Source organism: Nesoenas mayeri, assembly GCF_963082525.1.
Source record: "Nesoenas mayeri genome assembly, chromosome: 32".
In the NCBI taxonomy this organism is placed as follows: domain Eukaryota; kingdom Metazoa; phylum Chordata; class Aves; order Columbiformes; family Columbidae; genus Nesoenas; species Nesoenas mayeri.
This window is the reverse complement of record NC_137570.1, coordinates 295,564-309,610: the sequence shown is the minus strand read 5'-3', so window position 1 is coordinate 309,610 and position 14,047 is coordinate 295,564. Positions and strand designations below refer to the sequence as shown.

The 14,047-nt window shown below is 52.4% G+C and overlaps 2 protein-coding genes across 2 annotated transcripts in view; one reads left to right on the top strand and one right to left on the bottom strand.

The window, feature by feature from the left end:
- Window positions 1–241, bottom strand: part of EIF3CL (eukaryotic translation initiation factor 3 subunit C like) — a gene marked incomplete at its 3' end in the record, with an annotated part of 48,463 nt that extends 48,222 nt beyond the window's left edge. Inside the window, 1 exon segment of the mRNA XM_080361486.1 lies at window positions 226–241.
- Window positions 242–2,443: 2,202 nt separating this feature from the next.
- Window positions 2,444–10,898, top strand: SGF29 (SAGA complex associated factor 29). The gene is given in 14 exon segments (XM_080361471.1): window positions 2,444–2,637; window positions 4,100–4,142; window positions 4,145–4,174; window positions 4,312–4,384; window positions 6,234–6,244; window positions 6,247–6,297; window positions 6,409–6,538; window positions 6,627–6,675; window positions 6,677–6,774; window positions 8,128–8,132; window positions 8,135–8,162; window positions 9,285–9,447; window positions 10,581–10,640; window positions 10,642–10,898. Coding segments are annotated over 14 exon segments (873 nt in total). The 5' UTR covers window positions 2,444–2,562; the 3' UTR covers window positions 10,699–10,898.
- The last annotated feature ends 3,149 nt before the right edge of the window (window positions 10,899–14,047 follow it).

The following is a 14,047-nucleotide window of genomic DNA, read 5'->3' as shown; positions in this document are numbered from 1 at the left end:
AAAGGGGGCAGGGCTTGGGCAATGGGGTGGGTTAAGGGGCGGGGCTTGGGTAAAGGGGCGGGGCTTGTGCAAGGGGTGGATTAAGGGGCGGGGCTTGGGTAAAGGGGCGGGGCTTGGGCAAGGGGTGGCCTAAGGGGGCGGGGCTTGGGTAAAGGGGCGGGGCTTTGTGCAAGGGGTGGGTTAAGGGGGCGGGGCTTGTGGAAAGGGGGCGGGGCTTGTTCTCACCAAAACGCTGCACTCGTCCTCCAGGCGGCGCCGCCGGGCGGGGGGGGAGGGGGGGAGGGGCTGGGGGGGGGCGTGGGGGGTGGGGCTATTGGGAGAGAACAATGGGGGGGGTTATGGGGCGCGATGTGGGGCAGGGGGGCCACTTATGGGGCTGGTTGTGGGGCTGGAAAGCACTTATGGGGCGGGTTATGGGGCCAGGGGGTCACTATGGGGCTACTTATGGGGCTGGTTATGGGGCTGGGGATTCTCTATGGGGCAGGTTATGGGGCTGGGGATTCTCTATGGGGCTGGTTATGAGTCTGGGGATTCACTATGGGGCTGGGGATTCTCTATGGGGCTGGTTATGGGGCTGGGGATTCACTATGGGGCTGGGGATTCACTATGGGGCAGGTTATGGGGCTGGGGATTCACTATGGGGCAGGTTATGGGGCTGGGGATTCTCTATGGGGCAGGTTATGGGGCTGCGGATTCACTATGGGGCTGGGGATTCTCTATGGGGCTGGTTATGGGGTTGGGGATTCACTATGGGGCAGGATTTGGGTCAGTTATGGGGCAGGGGCTCCCTATGGGGCTACTTATGGGTCTAGTTCTGGGTCTATGGGGCCACTTTTGGGTCTATGGGGCAGGTTATGGGGCCAGTTATGGATCTATGGGGCCAGTTATGGGTCTATGGGGCCAGTTATGGGTCTACAGGGCAGGTTATGGGTCCGGTTCTGGGTCTATGGGGCCAGTTCTGGATCTATGGGGCCACTTATGGGTCTACGGGTCCAGTTTTGGGTCTATGGGGACAATCCTGGGTCTATGGGGCAGGTTATGGGTCTGTGGGGCCGGTTATGGGTCTATGGGGCCAGTTATGGGACCAATTATGGGTCTATGGGTCCAGTTCTGGGTCTATGGGGCCAGTTATGGATCTATGGGTCCACTTATTGGTCTATGGGTCCAGTTATGGGTCTATAGGGCAGGTTATGGGGCCAGTTATGGGTCTATGGGGCCAGTTATGGGTCTATGGGGCTGGTTATGGGTCTATGGAGCCACATATGGGTCTATAGGGCAGGTTATGGGTCCAGTTATGGGTCTATGGGGCCAGTTATGGATCTATGGGGCCAGTTATGGGTCTGTGGGGCCAGTTATGGGTCTGTGGGCCCAGTTATGGGTCTATGGGGCCAGTTATGGGGCCAGTTCTGGATCTATGGGGCCGGTTATGGATCTATGGGGCAGGTTATGGATCTATGGGGCCGGTTATGGATCTATGGGGCAGGATATGGCTCTATGGGGCAGGTTATGGGGCCAGTTATGGGTCTATTGGGCCGGTTATGGGTCTATGGGGCCAGTTCTGGGTCCACTTATTGGTCTATGGGGCAGGTTATGGGTCTATGGGGCCAGTTATGGGTCTATGGAGCCACTTATGGGTCTATAGGGCAGGTTATGGGTCCAGTTATGGGTCTATGGGGCCAGTTATGGATCTATGGGGCCAGTTATGGGTCTGTGGGGCAGGCTATGGGTCTGTGGGCCCAGTTATGGGTCTATGGGGCCAGTTATGGGGCCAGTTCTGGGGCCAGTTCTGGATCTATGGGGCCGGTTATGGATCTATGGGGCAAGTTATGGATCTATGGGGCAAGTTATGGATCTATGGGGCAGGTTATGGATCTATGGGGCCAGTTATGGATCTATGGGGCAGGATATGGCTCTATTGGGCAGGTTATGGGGCCAGTTATGGATCTATGGGGCCGGTTATGGATCTATGGGGCCAGTTATGGTTCTATGGGGCCAGTTATGGGGCCAATTCTGGCTCTATGGGGCCATTTCTGGATCTATGGGTCCAGTTATGGGTCTATGGGTCCAGTTATGGGGCCAGTTCTGGATCTATGGGGCCAGTTATGGGTATATGGGTCCAGTTATGGGTCCAGTTCTGGGTCTATGGGTCCGGTTATGGATCTATGGGGCCGGCTATGGGTCTATGGGTCCGGCTATGGGTCCGTGGGGCCGTTTCCAGCCCCATTTTGCCCCAATTCCCGCCGAATTCGGGGACATTTCGGCCTCACCCGGCAGCAGCGGCTCCTCCTCCGCCATCTTTGCCTCACCCCCCCCACCGCGTCCCCACGTGACCCAGATCCTTCCCCCCTATTGGCCCGCGGCCCCTTATGCTCGCCTATGATTGGCCCAGCGCGCCCACGTGACCCTTCCCGCCTCCGCGCAGCCGCGAAGGCGCCGCCGCCATTTTGGAATTGGGGCTCCCGCCGCTTTTGTCGCTTTTAAAGCCCCAAATCGCGCTTATTTTTAATTGTTATTGAAGTTTTTAACCGTTTTGGGGCTTTTTAAAAGCATTTTGGGGCCTTTATGGCGCTGGTTTCGGCCGATTCGCGCATCGCGGAGCTGCTGGGGGAGCTGCACCAGCTCATCAAACAGACGCAGGTAGCGCCGCCTTTAAATCCTTTATTTTTATAACATTAATAACTTATTTCGCTTAATTATTCCTCGCTTATCCCACTAATTAAACATTGGGAGGGATTCGTGAGGAAACGGGGTGTTTATTGTTATAAAAAACGCCTTAAAACCTCCCAATATTGCGATTAATGCGCCTTTAAGTGATTTAGTTGTGAGGTAATTAATTAATTTTGGGCGGAAAGGGCCTTAAAATCTTTAAATATTGGGGTTAATTAGTGAGGTAATTGATTGATTTAGGGTATAAAGTGCCTTAAAGTCTTTAAATGATTAATTTGTGAGGTAATTGATTAATTTGGGGTGTAAAGCACCTTAAATATTGGGGTTAATTAGTGAGGTAATTGATTAATTTGGTGTATAAAGTGTGTTAGAGTCTTTAAATGATTAATTTATGAGGTAATTGATTGATTTGGGGCATAAAGCGCCTTGAAGTCTTTAAATATTGAGATTAATTATTGATGCAATTGATTAATTTGGGGTATATAGCGCCTTAAAGTCTTTAAACTTATGAGGTAATTAATTGATTTGGGGTGTAAAGCGTCTTGAAGTCTTTAAATATTGGGGTTAATTAGTGAGGTAATTGATTAATTTGGGGTATAAAGTGCGTTAAAGTCTTTAAATTATTAATTTATGAGGTAATTAATTGATTTGGGGTATAAAGCACCTTAAAATGTTTAAATATTGGGATTAATTAGTGAGGTAATTGATTAATTTGGGGTATAAAGCACCTTAAAGTCTTTAAATATTGTGGTTAATTCATGGGGTGATTTCCCCCCATATCCCCCCCACATCCCCCCCCATCTCCCCCCATGTTTCCCCCCCATATTCCCCCCATATCCCCCTTCAATTACCCCCCATATCTCTCCCATGTCCCCCCCATATTCTCCTTCAATTACCCCCCATATCCCCCCATGTTTCCCCCCCATATCCCCCCATGTTTCCCCCCCATATCCCCCCATGTTTCCCCCCCATATCCCCCCATGTTTCCCCCCCATATCCCCCATGTTTCCCCCCCATATCCCCCCATATGCCCCCCATATCCCCCTTCAATTCCCCCCCATATCCCCCATATCTCCCCCATATCTCCCCCATATCCCCCTCATATTCTCCCAATGTTCCCCCCCCCACTTCCCCCCCCCCACTTCCCCCCCACTTCCCCCCCCCACTTCCCCCCCCACTTCCCCCCCCATTTCCTCCCCCACTTCCCCCCCACTTCCCCCCCCCACTTCCCCCCCACTTCCCCCCCACTTCCCCCCCATTTCCCCCCCCATTCCCCCCCCCATTTCCCCCCCCATTTCCCCCCCCATTTCCCCCCCCCACTTCCCCCCCCCCACTTCCCCCCCCCACTTCCCCCCCCCACTTCCCCCCCCCACTTCCCCCCCCCACTTCCCCCCCCACTTCCCCCCCACTTCCCCATTGTTTCCTGTTCCAGGAGGAGCGCTCCCGCAGCGAGCACAACCTGCTCAACATCCAGAAGACCACGAGCGCATGCAGACCGAGAACAAGAGTGAGACCCCAAAAACCCCCCAAAAACACCCCAAACACCCCAAAAACACCCCAAAAACACCCCCCAAACCCTCCCAAACACCCCAAACGCCCATAACCCCCCCGTGGGGACCCTGGGGGACCCCCCTGGCCCCTCAGTCTCCCCGTACTACAGGACCAAGCTGCGGGGGCTCTACACCACGGCCAAGGCCGACGCCGAGGCCGAGTGCAAGTGGGTATCGCGCCAAAATCTGCCTTTTTCACCCCAAAACGCACCCTGAAATCCACGGTTTCCACCCCAAAATCCGCCTCGAAATCCGCCTCGAAATCCACCTCAAAATCGGCGTTTTCCGCCTCAAAATCCACCTCAAAAATTGGCGTTTTTCACCTCAAAAATATGACTCAAAATCTGACTCAAAATCTGAGTCAAAATTCATCTCAAAGTCTGACTCAAAATTGGCCTTTTTTGCCTCAAAATCCACCTCAAATCGACTTCGAAATCTGACTCAAAATCTACATTTTCTGCCTCAAAATCCACCTTGAATTCGGCGTTTTCCAGCTCAAAATCGACTTTGAAATCTGTCTCAAAATCTGTGTTTTCTACCTCAAAATCTGACTCAAAATTGGTCTTTTTTGCCTCAAAATCCACCTCAAAATTGGCCTGAAATCTGACTCAAAATTGGCCTTTTTCACCCCAAAATCCACCCCAAAATTGGCCTTTTCCACCTCAAATCCTCCCAAAACCCCCCATTTTCCCCCCCAAACCCCCAATTTCCCGCCAAAACCCCCCAATTTCCCCGCCAAAACCCCCCGTTTTCCCACCAAACCTTTTCCCCCCCATTTTCCCCCCAAAACTCCTGATTTTCCCCCCCAAAACTCCCATTTTCCCCCCAAAACCCCCCAATTTCCTGCCAAAACCATTTTCCCCCCAAAACCCCCCAAATTTTTCCCCCCAAAACCCCCCATTTTTCCTGCCAAAACCCCCCAATTTTTCCCTCCAAACCATTTTCCCCTCCAAAACCATTTTTCCCCCCAACCCCCCCAAATTTTTTCCCCCCAACCCCCCCAAATTTTTCCCCCCAAACCCCCCAAATTTTTTCCCCCCAAATTTCCCCCCAAAACCCCCCATTTTCCCCCCAAAACCCCCCCAATTTCCCGCCAAAACCATTTTCCCCCCAAAACCCCCCAAATTTTTCCCCCCAAAACCCCCCAAATTTTTCCCCCCAAAAACCCCCCAAATTTTTCCTCCCAAAACCCCCCCATTTTCCTGCCAAAACCCCCCAGTTTTTCCCCCCCAAAACCATTTTTCCCCCCAAACCCCCCAAATTTTTCCCCCCCAAAACCCGCCATTTTCCCCCCAAATTTCCCCCATTTTCCCCCCAAAACCATTTTACCCCCCATTTCCCCCCCCCATTTTCCGCCAAAACCCCCTAAATTTCCCCCCAACCCCCCCAAATTTTCCCGCCAAAACCCCCCAAATTTCCCCCCCAAACCCCCCATTTTCCCATCAAAACCCCCGAATTTTTCCCTCCAAAACCATTTTCCCCGAAAACCCCCAAATTTCCCGCCAAAACCCCCAAATTTCCCGCCAAACCCCCCAATTTCCCTCCAAAATCCTTTTCCCCCCATTTTCCCCCCATTTTCCCCCCATTTTCCCCCCATTTTCCCCCCATTTTCCCCCCAAATTTCCCCCATTTTACCCCCAAAACCATTTTACCCCCCAAACCCCCAAATTTCCCGCCAAAACCCCCATTTTCCCCCCAATACCCCCATTTCCCCCCCCATTTTCCCCGCCAAACCCCCCCATTTTCCCGCCAAAACCCCCCAATTTTTCCCGCCAAAACCATTTTCCCCCCAAAACCCCCAATTTCCCGCCAAAAACCCTTTTCCCTCCAAAACCCTTCCCCCCCAACCCCACCATATTCCCCCCCCAAAAACCCCCATTCCCCCCCCCAATTTCCCGCCAAAACCCCCCAATTTCCCGCCAAAACCCCCCAAATTTCCCGCCAAAACCCTTTTTGCCCCCCCATTTCCCCCTTTTCCCCCCCATTTTGACCCAAAACCCCCCATTTTCCCCTCAGCATCCTCCGCAAGCCCTGGACAAGATCGCCGAGATCAAATCCCTCCTTGAGGAGCGTCGCATCGGTTCGCCCCAAAACCCCCCTTTTTCACCCCAAAAAACCCCCCAAAACCCCCCCAAAAAACCCCCCAAAAAAACCCCAAAAAACCCCAAAATGCCCATTTTTTGTCCCACAGCCGCCAAAATCGCCGGAATTTACAGCGAAGCGGAACCGCCGCGCAAAACGATGCGCCGGGGGGTGTTGATGACGCTCCTCCAACAGTCGGCCATGACACTTCCGCTCTGGATCGGCAAACCGGGCGAGAAGTGAGCGTTTCCCCCCCCCCCAAAACGCATCTTTTTGAGGTAAAAAGTGACGATTTTGGGGGCGTTAATAATAGGGGACGCCCCCCAGGCCCCCCCCGTTGTGTGGGGCGGTGCCGGCGGCCGGCGACTACGTAGCCAAAGCCGGGCGACAAGGTGGCCGCTCGCGTCAAGGCGTTGGAAGGGGACGAGCAATGGATTCTGGCCGAGGTCGTCAGCTACAGCCACGCCGCTAATAAGTAAGTCTTTGGAAACACCCAAAAATCATCTTTTTTGCACCCAAAATCGCCTTTTTTGTGCCCAAAATGGGGCGAAACGTGGCCAAAAAGGAGCAGGTTTGGGGGCGACAAGATGGCCGCCGGCGGCTCAAAATGGCGCCGGAGGGAAGGCGCCACTTTCTCTACCCCCAAAATACACCTTTTAGCCCCCAAAATAGCTGGTTTTAGCACCAAAATAGGTGTTTTTAACCTAAAATTAGGACTAGAGCCTAAACCAGACTTTTTTTACCCCAAATTGATCAAAAAATCACCCAAAATATCGTTTTATTAACCTTTTTTACCTCAGAGAAACGGCACAAAATGGCGGCTGAGCCGCTGAGGAAATGGCCCAAAATGCCCATTTTTAGACCCGCAAAATACCCATTTTTAGCCCCAAATACCAATTTTTAACCCAAAATACACACTTTTTTTTGCCTTAAAACACACTTTTTTTACCCCAAAATGGCCCAAAAAGATCCAAAAATCGCCCAAAATAGCGTTTTATTCCCTTTTTTACCTCAGTGAAATGGAACAAAATGGCGGCAGAGCCGCTGAGGAAATGCCCCGAAATACCCATTTTTACCCCCCCAAAATACCCATTTTTAACCCCAAATATACACTTTTTAGCCTCAAAATACCCTTTTTTACCCCAAAATTACCCAAAAATGCCAAAAAATCACCCAAAATACCATTTTATTCCTTTTTTATCTCAGTGAAATGGCACAAAATGGCGGCTGAGCCACTGATGAAATGGCCCAAAATGCCCATTTTTAGCCCCAAAATACCCATTTTTTAACCCCCAAAATACCCCTTTTTAGCCCAAATTAGGCTCTCTATCCCAAAACAGCCTTTTTTACCCCAAAATAGCCCCAAAATGATCAAAAAATCGCCCAAAATATCATTTTATTCCCTTTTTACCTCAGTGAAACGGCACAAAATGGCGGCTGAGCCGCTGAGGAAATGGCCCAAAATGCCCATTTTTAGAGCCAAAATACCCATTTTAGCCCAAAATACCTGGTTTTAGCCTCAAATATACACTTTTTAGCCTCAAAAGACCCTTTTTTACCCCAAAAAATGCCCAAAAATCGCCCAAAATACCATTTTATTCCCTTTTTTACCTCAGTGAAATGCCACAAAATGGCGGCTGAGCCGCTGAGGAAATGCCCCAAAATACCCATTTTTAGCCCCAAAATACCCATTTTTTACCCAAAACCCCCCATTTTTTCCCCATTTCTCCCTTCCTCACCCCCCCAAGTTCCCCCTGAACCCCAAATTCCCCCTTTTTCACCCCAAAATCAGCCCCAAAACTCCTTTCAAACCCCCCATATTCCTCAGGTACGAAGTGACGACATCGATGAAGAAGGGAAAGAGTAAGTGCCCCAAAACCCCCATTTTTTCACCCAAAACCCCCGTTTTTTCCCCCAAAAAAGCTTCAGGGGGGTTCCCCAAACCCCAAGGGGGGGTCCCCAAACTCCCCCCCTCCCCCAAACCCCACAGGGAACCCCCAAATCTCCCCCTTTTCCCCTAAAAACACCACATGGAAGAACCCCTATTTTCCCCCCCCAAAATCCCCATTTTTCGCCCCAAAACCCCCATTTTTTCACCCAAAACCCCCATTTTTTCCCCCAAAAAAGCATCAGGGGGGTCCCCCAAACCCCAAGGGGGGGCCCCCCCAAATTCCCACCCCCAAAATCCCCTCATTTCCCCCAAAATACCACATGGAAGACCCCCCCACGTCCACCATTTTCCCCCCCTAACTCCCCCATTTCTCGCCCTAAAACCCCCATTTTTTCACCCAAATCCCCCCATTTTTTCCCCCAAAAAAGCTTCAGGGGGGTCCCCCAAACCCCGGGGGGGGTCCCCAAATTCCAACCCCCCCCAAAACCCCACATGGAACCCCCCAAATCTCCGCCTTTTCCCCCAAAAACACCACATGGAAGAACCCCCATTTTCCCTCCCAAAACCCCCCATTTTTCGCCCCAAAACCCCCATTTTTTCACCCAAAACCCCCATTTTTTCCCCCAAAAAAGCATCAGGGGGGTCCCCCAAACCCCAAGGGGGGGCCCCCCAAATTCCCACCCCCAAATTCCCCTCATTTCCCCCCAAAATACCACATGATCCAACCACCATTTCCCCCCTCACATCCGCCATTTCCCCCCCAAAACCCCCATTTTTTCGCCCTAAAACCCCCATTTTTTCCCCCCAAACCCCCATTTTTTCCCCAAAAAAAGCTTCAGGGGGGTCCCCCAAACCCCAAAAGGGGGGGTCCCCCAAATTCCACCCCCCAAATTCCCCTCATTTCTCCCCAAAATACCACATGGAAGACCCCCCCACGTCCACCATTTTCCCCCCTAACTCCCCCATATCTCGCCCTAAAACCCCCATTTTTTCACCCAAAACCCCCGTTTTTTCCCCCAAAAACCTCAAGGGGGGGATCCCCCAAACCCCAAAGGGGGGGTCCCCCAAATTCCGACCCCCATTTCCCCCCCCAGACGCCACACATTGAGCCGCCGCCGCATCATCCCTCTGCCTCAATGGAAGACGAACCCCGAGACCGACCCCGAGGCGCTTTTCCATAAGGACCAATTGGTGCTGGCGCTGTACCCCCAAACCACCTGTTTCTACCGCGCCCTCATCCACGCGCCCCCCCAGAGGGTGAGACCCCCCGCCTTGGGACCCGCACCCCAAAAAAACGGCGTCGAAAACGCCCCAAAAACGCCCCAAAAACGACCCAAATTCGCAGCCCTGGGGGTGCCAAATAAGGAGCCATTGGAGAACCAATTCACCCAGAGCTGCCACATAATGAGCCATTAAGAGCCTAATTAAGCCACAGCTGCCACTTAATGAGTCATTAAGACTCATTAAGAGGGTGAGACGCCCCCCCAGGACCCCGCACCCCAAGAAACGGCGTCGAAAACGCCCCAAAAACGCCCCAAAATGACCCAAATTCGCAGCCCCAGGGGCGCCAAATAAGGAGCCATTAAGGACCCAATTCACCCAGAGCTGCCACATAATGAGCCATTAAGGGCCTAATTAAGCCACAGCTGCCACTTAATGAGTCATTAAGAGTCATTAAGAGGGTGAGACGCCCCCCCCAGGACCCGCACCCCAAGAAACGGCACCAAAAAACGCCCCAAAAACGCCCCAAAATGACCCAAATTCGCAGCCCCGGGGGCACCAAATAAGGAGCCATTGAGACCCTAATTAACCAATAGGGGACCCAGGAGTTCGGGAGGGACCCAGGAGTTCGGGGAGGGACCCAAATAGGGGACCCAGGAGTTCGGGGAGAGACCCAAAATAGGGACCCAGGAATCCGGGAGGGACCCAAATAGGGGACCCAGGAATTCAGGGAGGGACCCAGGAGTTCCGGAAAGACCTAAATAGGGGACCCAGGAGTTCTGGGAGGGACCCAGATGTTCTGGGAGGGACCCAGGAGTTCTGAGGGACCCAGGAGTTCTAAGGGACCCAGGAGTTCGGGAGAGGACACAGGAGTTCAAGTGGGGACCCGAATAGGGGACCCAGGAGTCCGGGAGGGACCCAAATAGGGGACCCAGGAGTTCGGGAGGGACCCAAATTGGGGACCCAGGAGTTCTGAGGGACCCAAATAGGGGACCCAGGACTTCAGGAGAGGACCCAGGAGTTCGGGGGAGGGACCCAGGAGTTCGGGGGAGGGACCCAGGAGTTCGGGGAAGGACCCAGGAGTTCGGGGGAGGGACCCAGGCGTCCGGGGGGAGGGACCCAGGCGTTCGGGGGCCGTTTTTGGGGCTGAAAAGGGGCTGTTTTGGCAGCCGCAGGACGACTACTCGGTGCTGTTCGAGGACACGTCTTACGCCGACGGCTACTCCCCGCCCCCTCAACGTGGCCCAGAGATACGTGGTGGCCTGCAAGGAGAACAAGAAGAAGTGACCCCCAAAAATGGGGGGAAACAGCCCCCCAAAATGGAGGGAAACAGCCCCGAAATATGGGGGATGCAGCCCCAAAATATGGGGGGGAACATCCCCAAAATATGGAGGATGCAGCCCCAAAATGTGGGGGGGATAGACCTAAAATATGGGGGATACAGCCCCAAAATATGGGGGGAAACAGCCCTGAAATATGGGGGGGGATAGACCTAAAATATGGGGGGAAACAGCCCCAAAATATGGGGGGGATAGACCTAAAATATGGGGGGGGTAGAGGCAAAAATGGGGGAGATAGAGCCAAAAATACGGAGGGAAAATGGTGGAGAAAATGGCGGGAAAATGGGCGGGAAAATGGGGGGTGAGGGGATGGGGTGAAAATGAGGGGAAATCACCCCAAAATATGGGGGGGATAGAGCCAAAAATATGGGGGGAAATTGGAGGGGAAATGGCGGGAAAGTGGGAGGGAAAATGGCGGGAAAATGGAGGAGAAAATGGCGGGAAAATAGACCAAAAATGGGGGGAAACAGCCCCGAAATATGGGGGATGCAGCCCCAAAATATGGGGGATGCAGCCCCAAAATATGGGGGATGCAGCCCCAAAATATGGGGGGGATAGACCTAAAATATGGGGGGAAACAGCCCCGAAATATGGGGGGGATAGACCTAAAATATGGGGGGAAACAGCCCCAAAATATGGGGGGGATAGACCTAAAATATGGGGGGGATAGAGGCAAAAAATGGGGGAGATAGAGCCCAAAATATTGGGGGGAATAGAGTCAAGAAAATGGCGGGAAAATGGGAGGGAAAATGGCGGGAAAATGGAGAAAATGGCGGGAAAATGGGGGTGAGGGGATGGGGCGAAAATGAGGGGAAATCACCCCAAAATATGGGGGGGGGTGGACCCTAAAAATATGGGGGAGATAGAGTCAAAAAATGGGGGAGATAGAGCCAAAAATATGGGGGAAAATGGCAGGAAAGTGGCGGGAAAATCGGGGGGAAAATGGGGGTGAAGGGATGGGGGGAAAATAGACCAAAATATGAGGGAAATCACCCCAAAATATGGGGGATACAGCCCCAAAATATGGGGGGATAGACCCCAAAAATGGAGGGGATAGACCCCCAAACTATAGGGGGAAGTTGGAGGGAAGGGGGGGGGGAAATGGCGGGGAAAATGGGTGTGAGGGGATGGGGAGAAAATGAGGGGAAAATAGAGCAAAAATGAGGGGAAATCAGCCCAAAATATGGGGGATACAGCCCCAAAATATGGGGGGACAGACCCCAAAATATGGGGGAGATAGACCCCAAAATGTGGGGGGGAAAATGGCGGGAAAATGGGGGTGAGGGGATGGGGGGAAAATGAGGGGAAAACAGACCAAAAAATGGGGGGAAATCACCCCAAAATATGGGGGGAAATTGGAGAGGAAATGGCGGGAAAGTGGGGGGGAAAAATGGCGGGAAAATGGGGGTGAGGGTATGGGGGAAAACGACTCAAAAATGAGGGGAAAATACACCAAAAATGAGAGGAAATCAGCCCAAAATATGGGGGGAAATTGGGGGGGAAATGGCAGGAAATGGGGGGTGAGGGGATGGGGGGAAAATGGCTCAAAAATGAGGGGAAAATAGACCAAAAATGAGGGGAAATCAGCCCAAAATATGGGGGATGCAGCCCCAAAATATGAGGGGGATAGACCTAAAATATGGGGGGGGATAGAGGCAAAAATGGGGGAGATAGAGCCCAAAATATGGGGGGAAGTTGGAGGGGAAATGGCGGGAAAGTGGGAGGGAAAATGGCGGGAAAATCAGGGGGAAAATGGCGGGAAAATCAGGAGGAAAATGGGGGTGAGGGGATGGGGGGAAAATGGCTCAAAAATGAGGGGAAAATAGACCAAAAATGAGGGGAAATCAGCCCAAAATATGGGGGGGATAGACCCCAAAATCTGGCGGGGAAATAAGGGGGGAAAATGGCGGGAAAATGGGGGTGAGGGGATGGGAGGAAAATGAGGGGAAAATAGACCAAAAATGAGAGGAAATCAGCCCAAAATATGGGGGATGCAGCCCCAAAATATGGGGGGGATAGAGCCAAAAATATGGGGGGAAATTGGAGGGGAAATGGCGGAAAGTGGGGGGGAAAATGGCGGGAAAATCGGGGGGAAAATGGCGGGAAAATGGGGGTGAGGGGATGGGGGGAAAATGGCTCAAAAATGAGGGGAAAATAGACCAAAAATGAGGGGAAATCAGCCCAAAATATGAGGAAATCACCCCAAAAATGGGGGGGACACCAAAAAGTGAAGAGACCCCCAAAATTTTGGGCGGGAAATGGGGAAAATTTGGGGCGAAATGGGGGAAATTTGGGGGGGAAATGAGTTGAGGGGAAAATGGCGGGAAAATGGGGGGGGGGGGCGGGAAATGGGCGGGAAACAGCCCAAAAATGGCGGGAATCACCCCAAAATATGGGGGGGGGGAGAGACCCCCAAAAAATGGGGGAAATTGGGGGGGAAATGGGGCCCCAAAAATGGCGGGAAAATGGGAAATTTGGAGGGAAATGCGGCAAAAATGGCGGGAAAATGGGAAATTGGAGGGAAATGCGGCCAAAATGGCGGGAAAATTTGGGCGGGGTTTAAATAAAGGGGCGTGGTCTATCAATGACGTAATTAATGTTTATTGTATCAAAATGTAATAAGTTAATTAAAAATTAAGGGTTGGGGGCGGGGCTTGTGCTGCTCTGGCCAATCAGAGCGGGCTCCTCAGGCTCCGCCTCTTCCTGGTTGTGTTCGCCAAGGCTGTAGCCAATCACGTCGCCCCAAAGGAGGTGGGCGTGGCATCTGGATATGGGGGGGGGGGGGAAATGTCATGGCCACGCCCCCTAGCAACAGCGCCCTCCAATGGCAATTACCCCCTAATTACACCTAATTACCCCCTAATTACCCCCCACTTACTCCTAATTACCCCCAATTCCCCCTATTTACCCCAAATTACTCTCCATTTCCCTAATTACCCCCATTTCCCCTAATTCCCCCAGTTACCCCCCAATTACCCCTAATTACCCCAATTACCCCTAATTACCCCCAATTCCCCCTAATTACCCCTAATTACCCCCTAATTACCCCCCACGTACCCCTTATTACCCCAATTACCCCCAATTCCCCTAATTACCCCCAATTCCCCCTATTTACCCCAAATTACCCCCCATTTCCCCCTAATTACCCTAATTACCCCCAATTACCCCCTAATTCCCCAATTACCTCCAATTACCCCTTAATTACCCCTAATTCCTTCTAATTACCCCCAATTACCCTAATTACCCCCAATTACCCCTAATTCCACCAATTACCCCCCAATTACCCCTAATTCCCC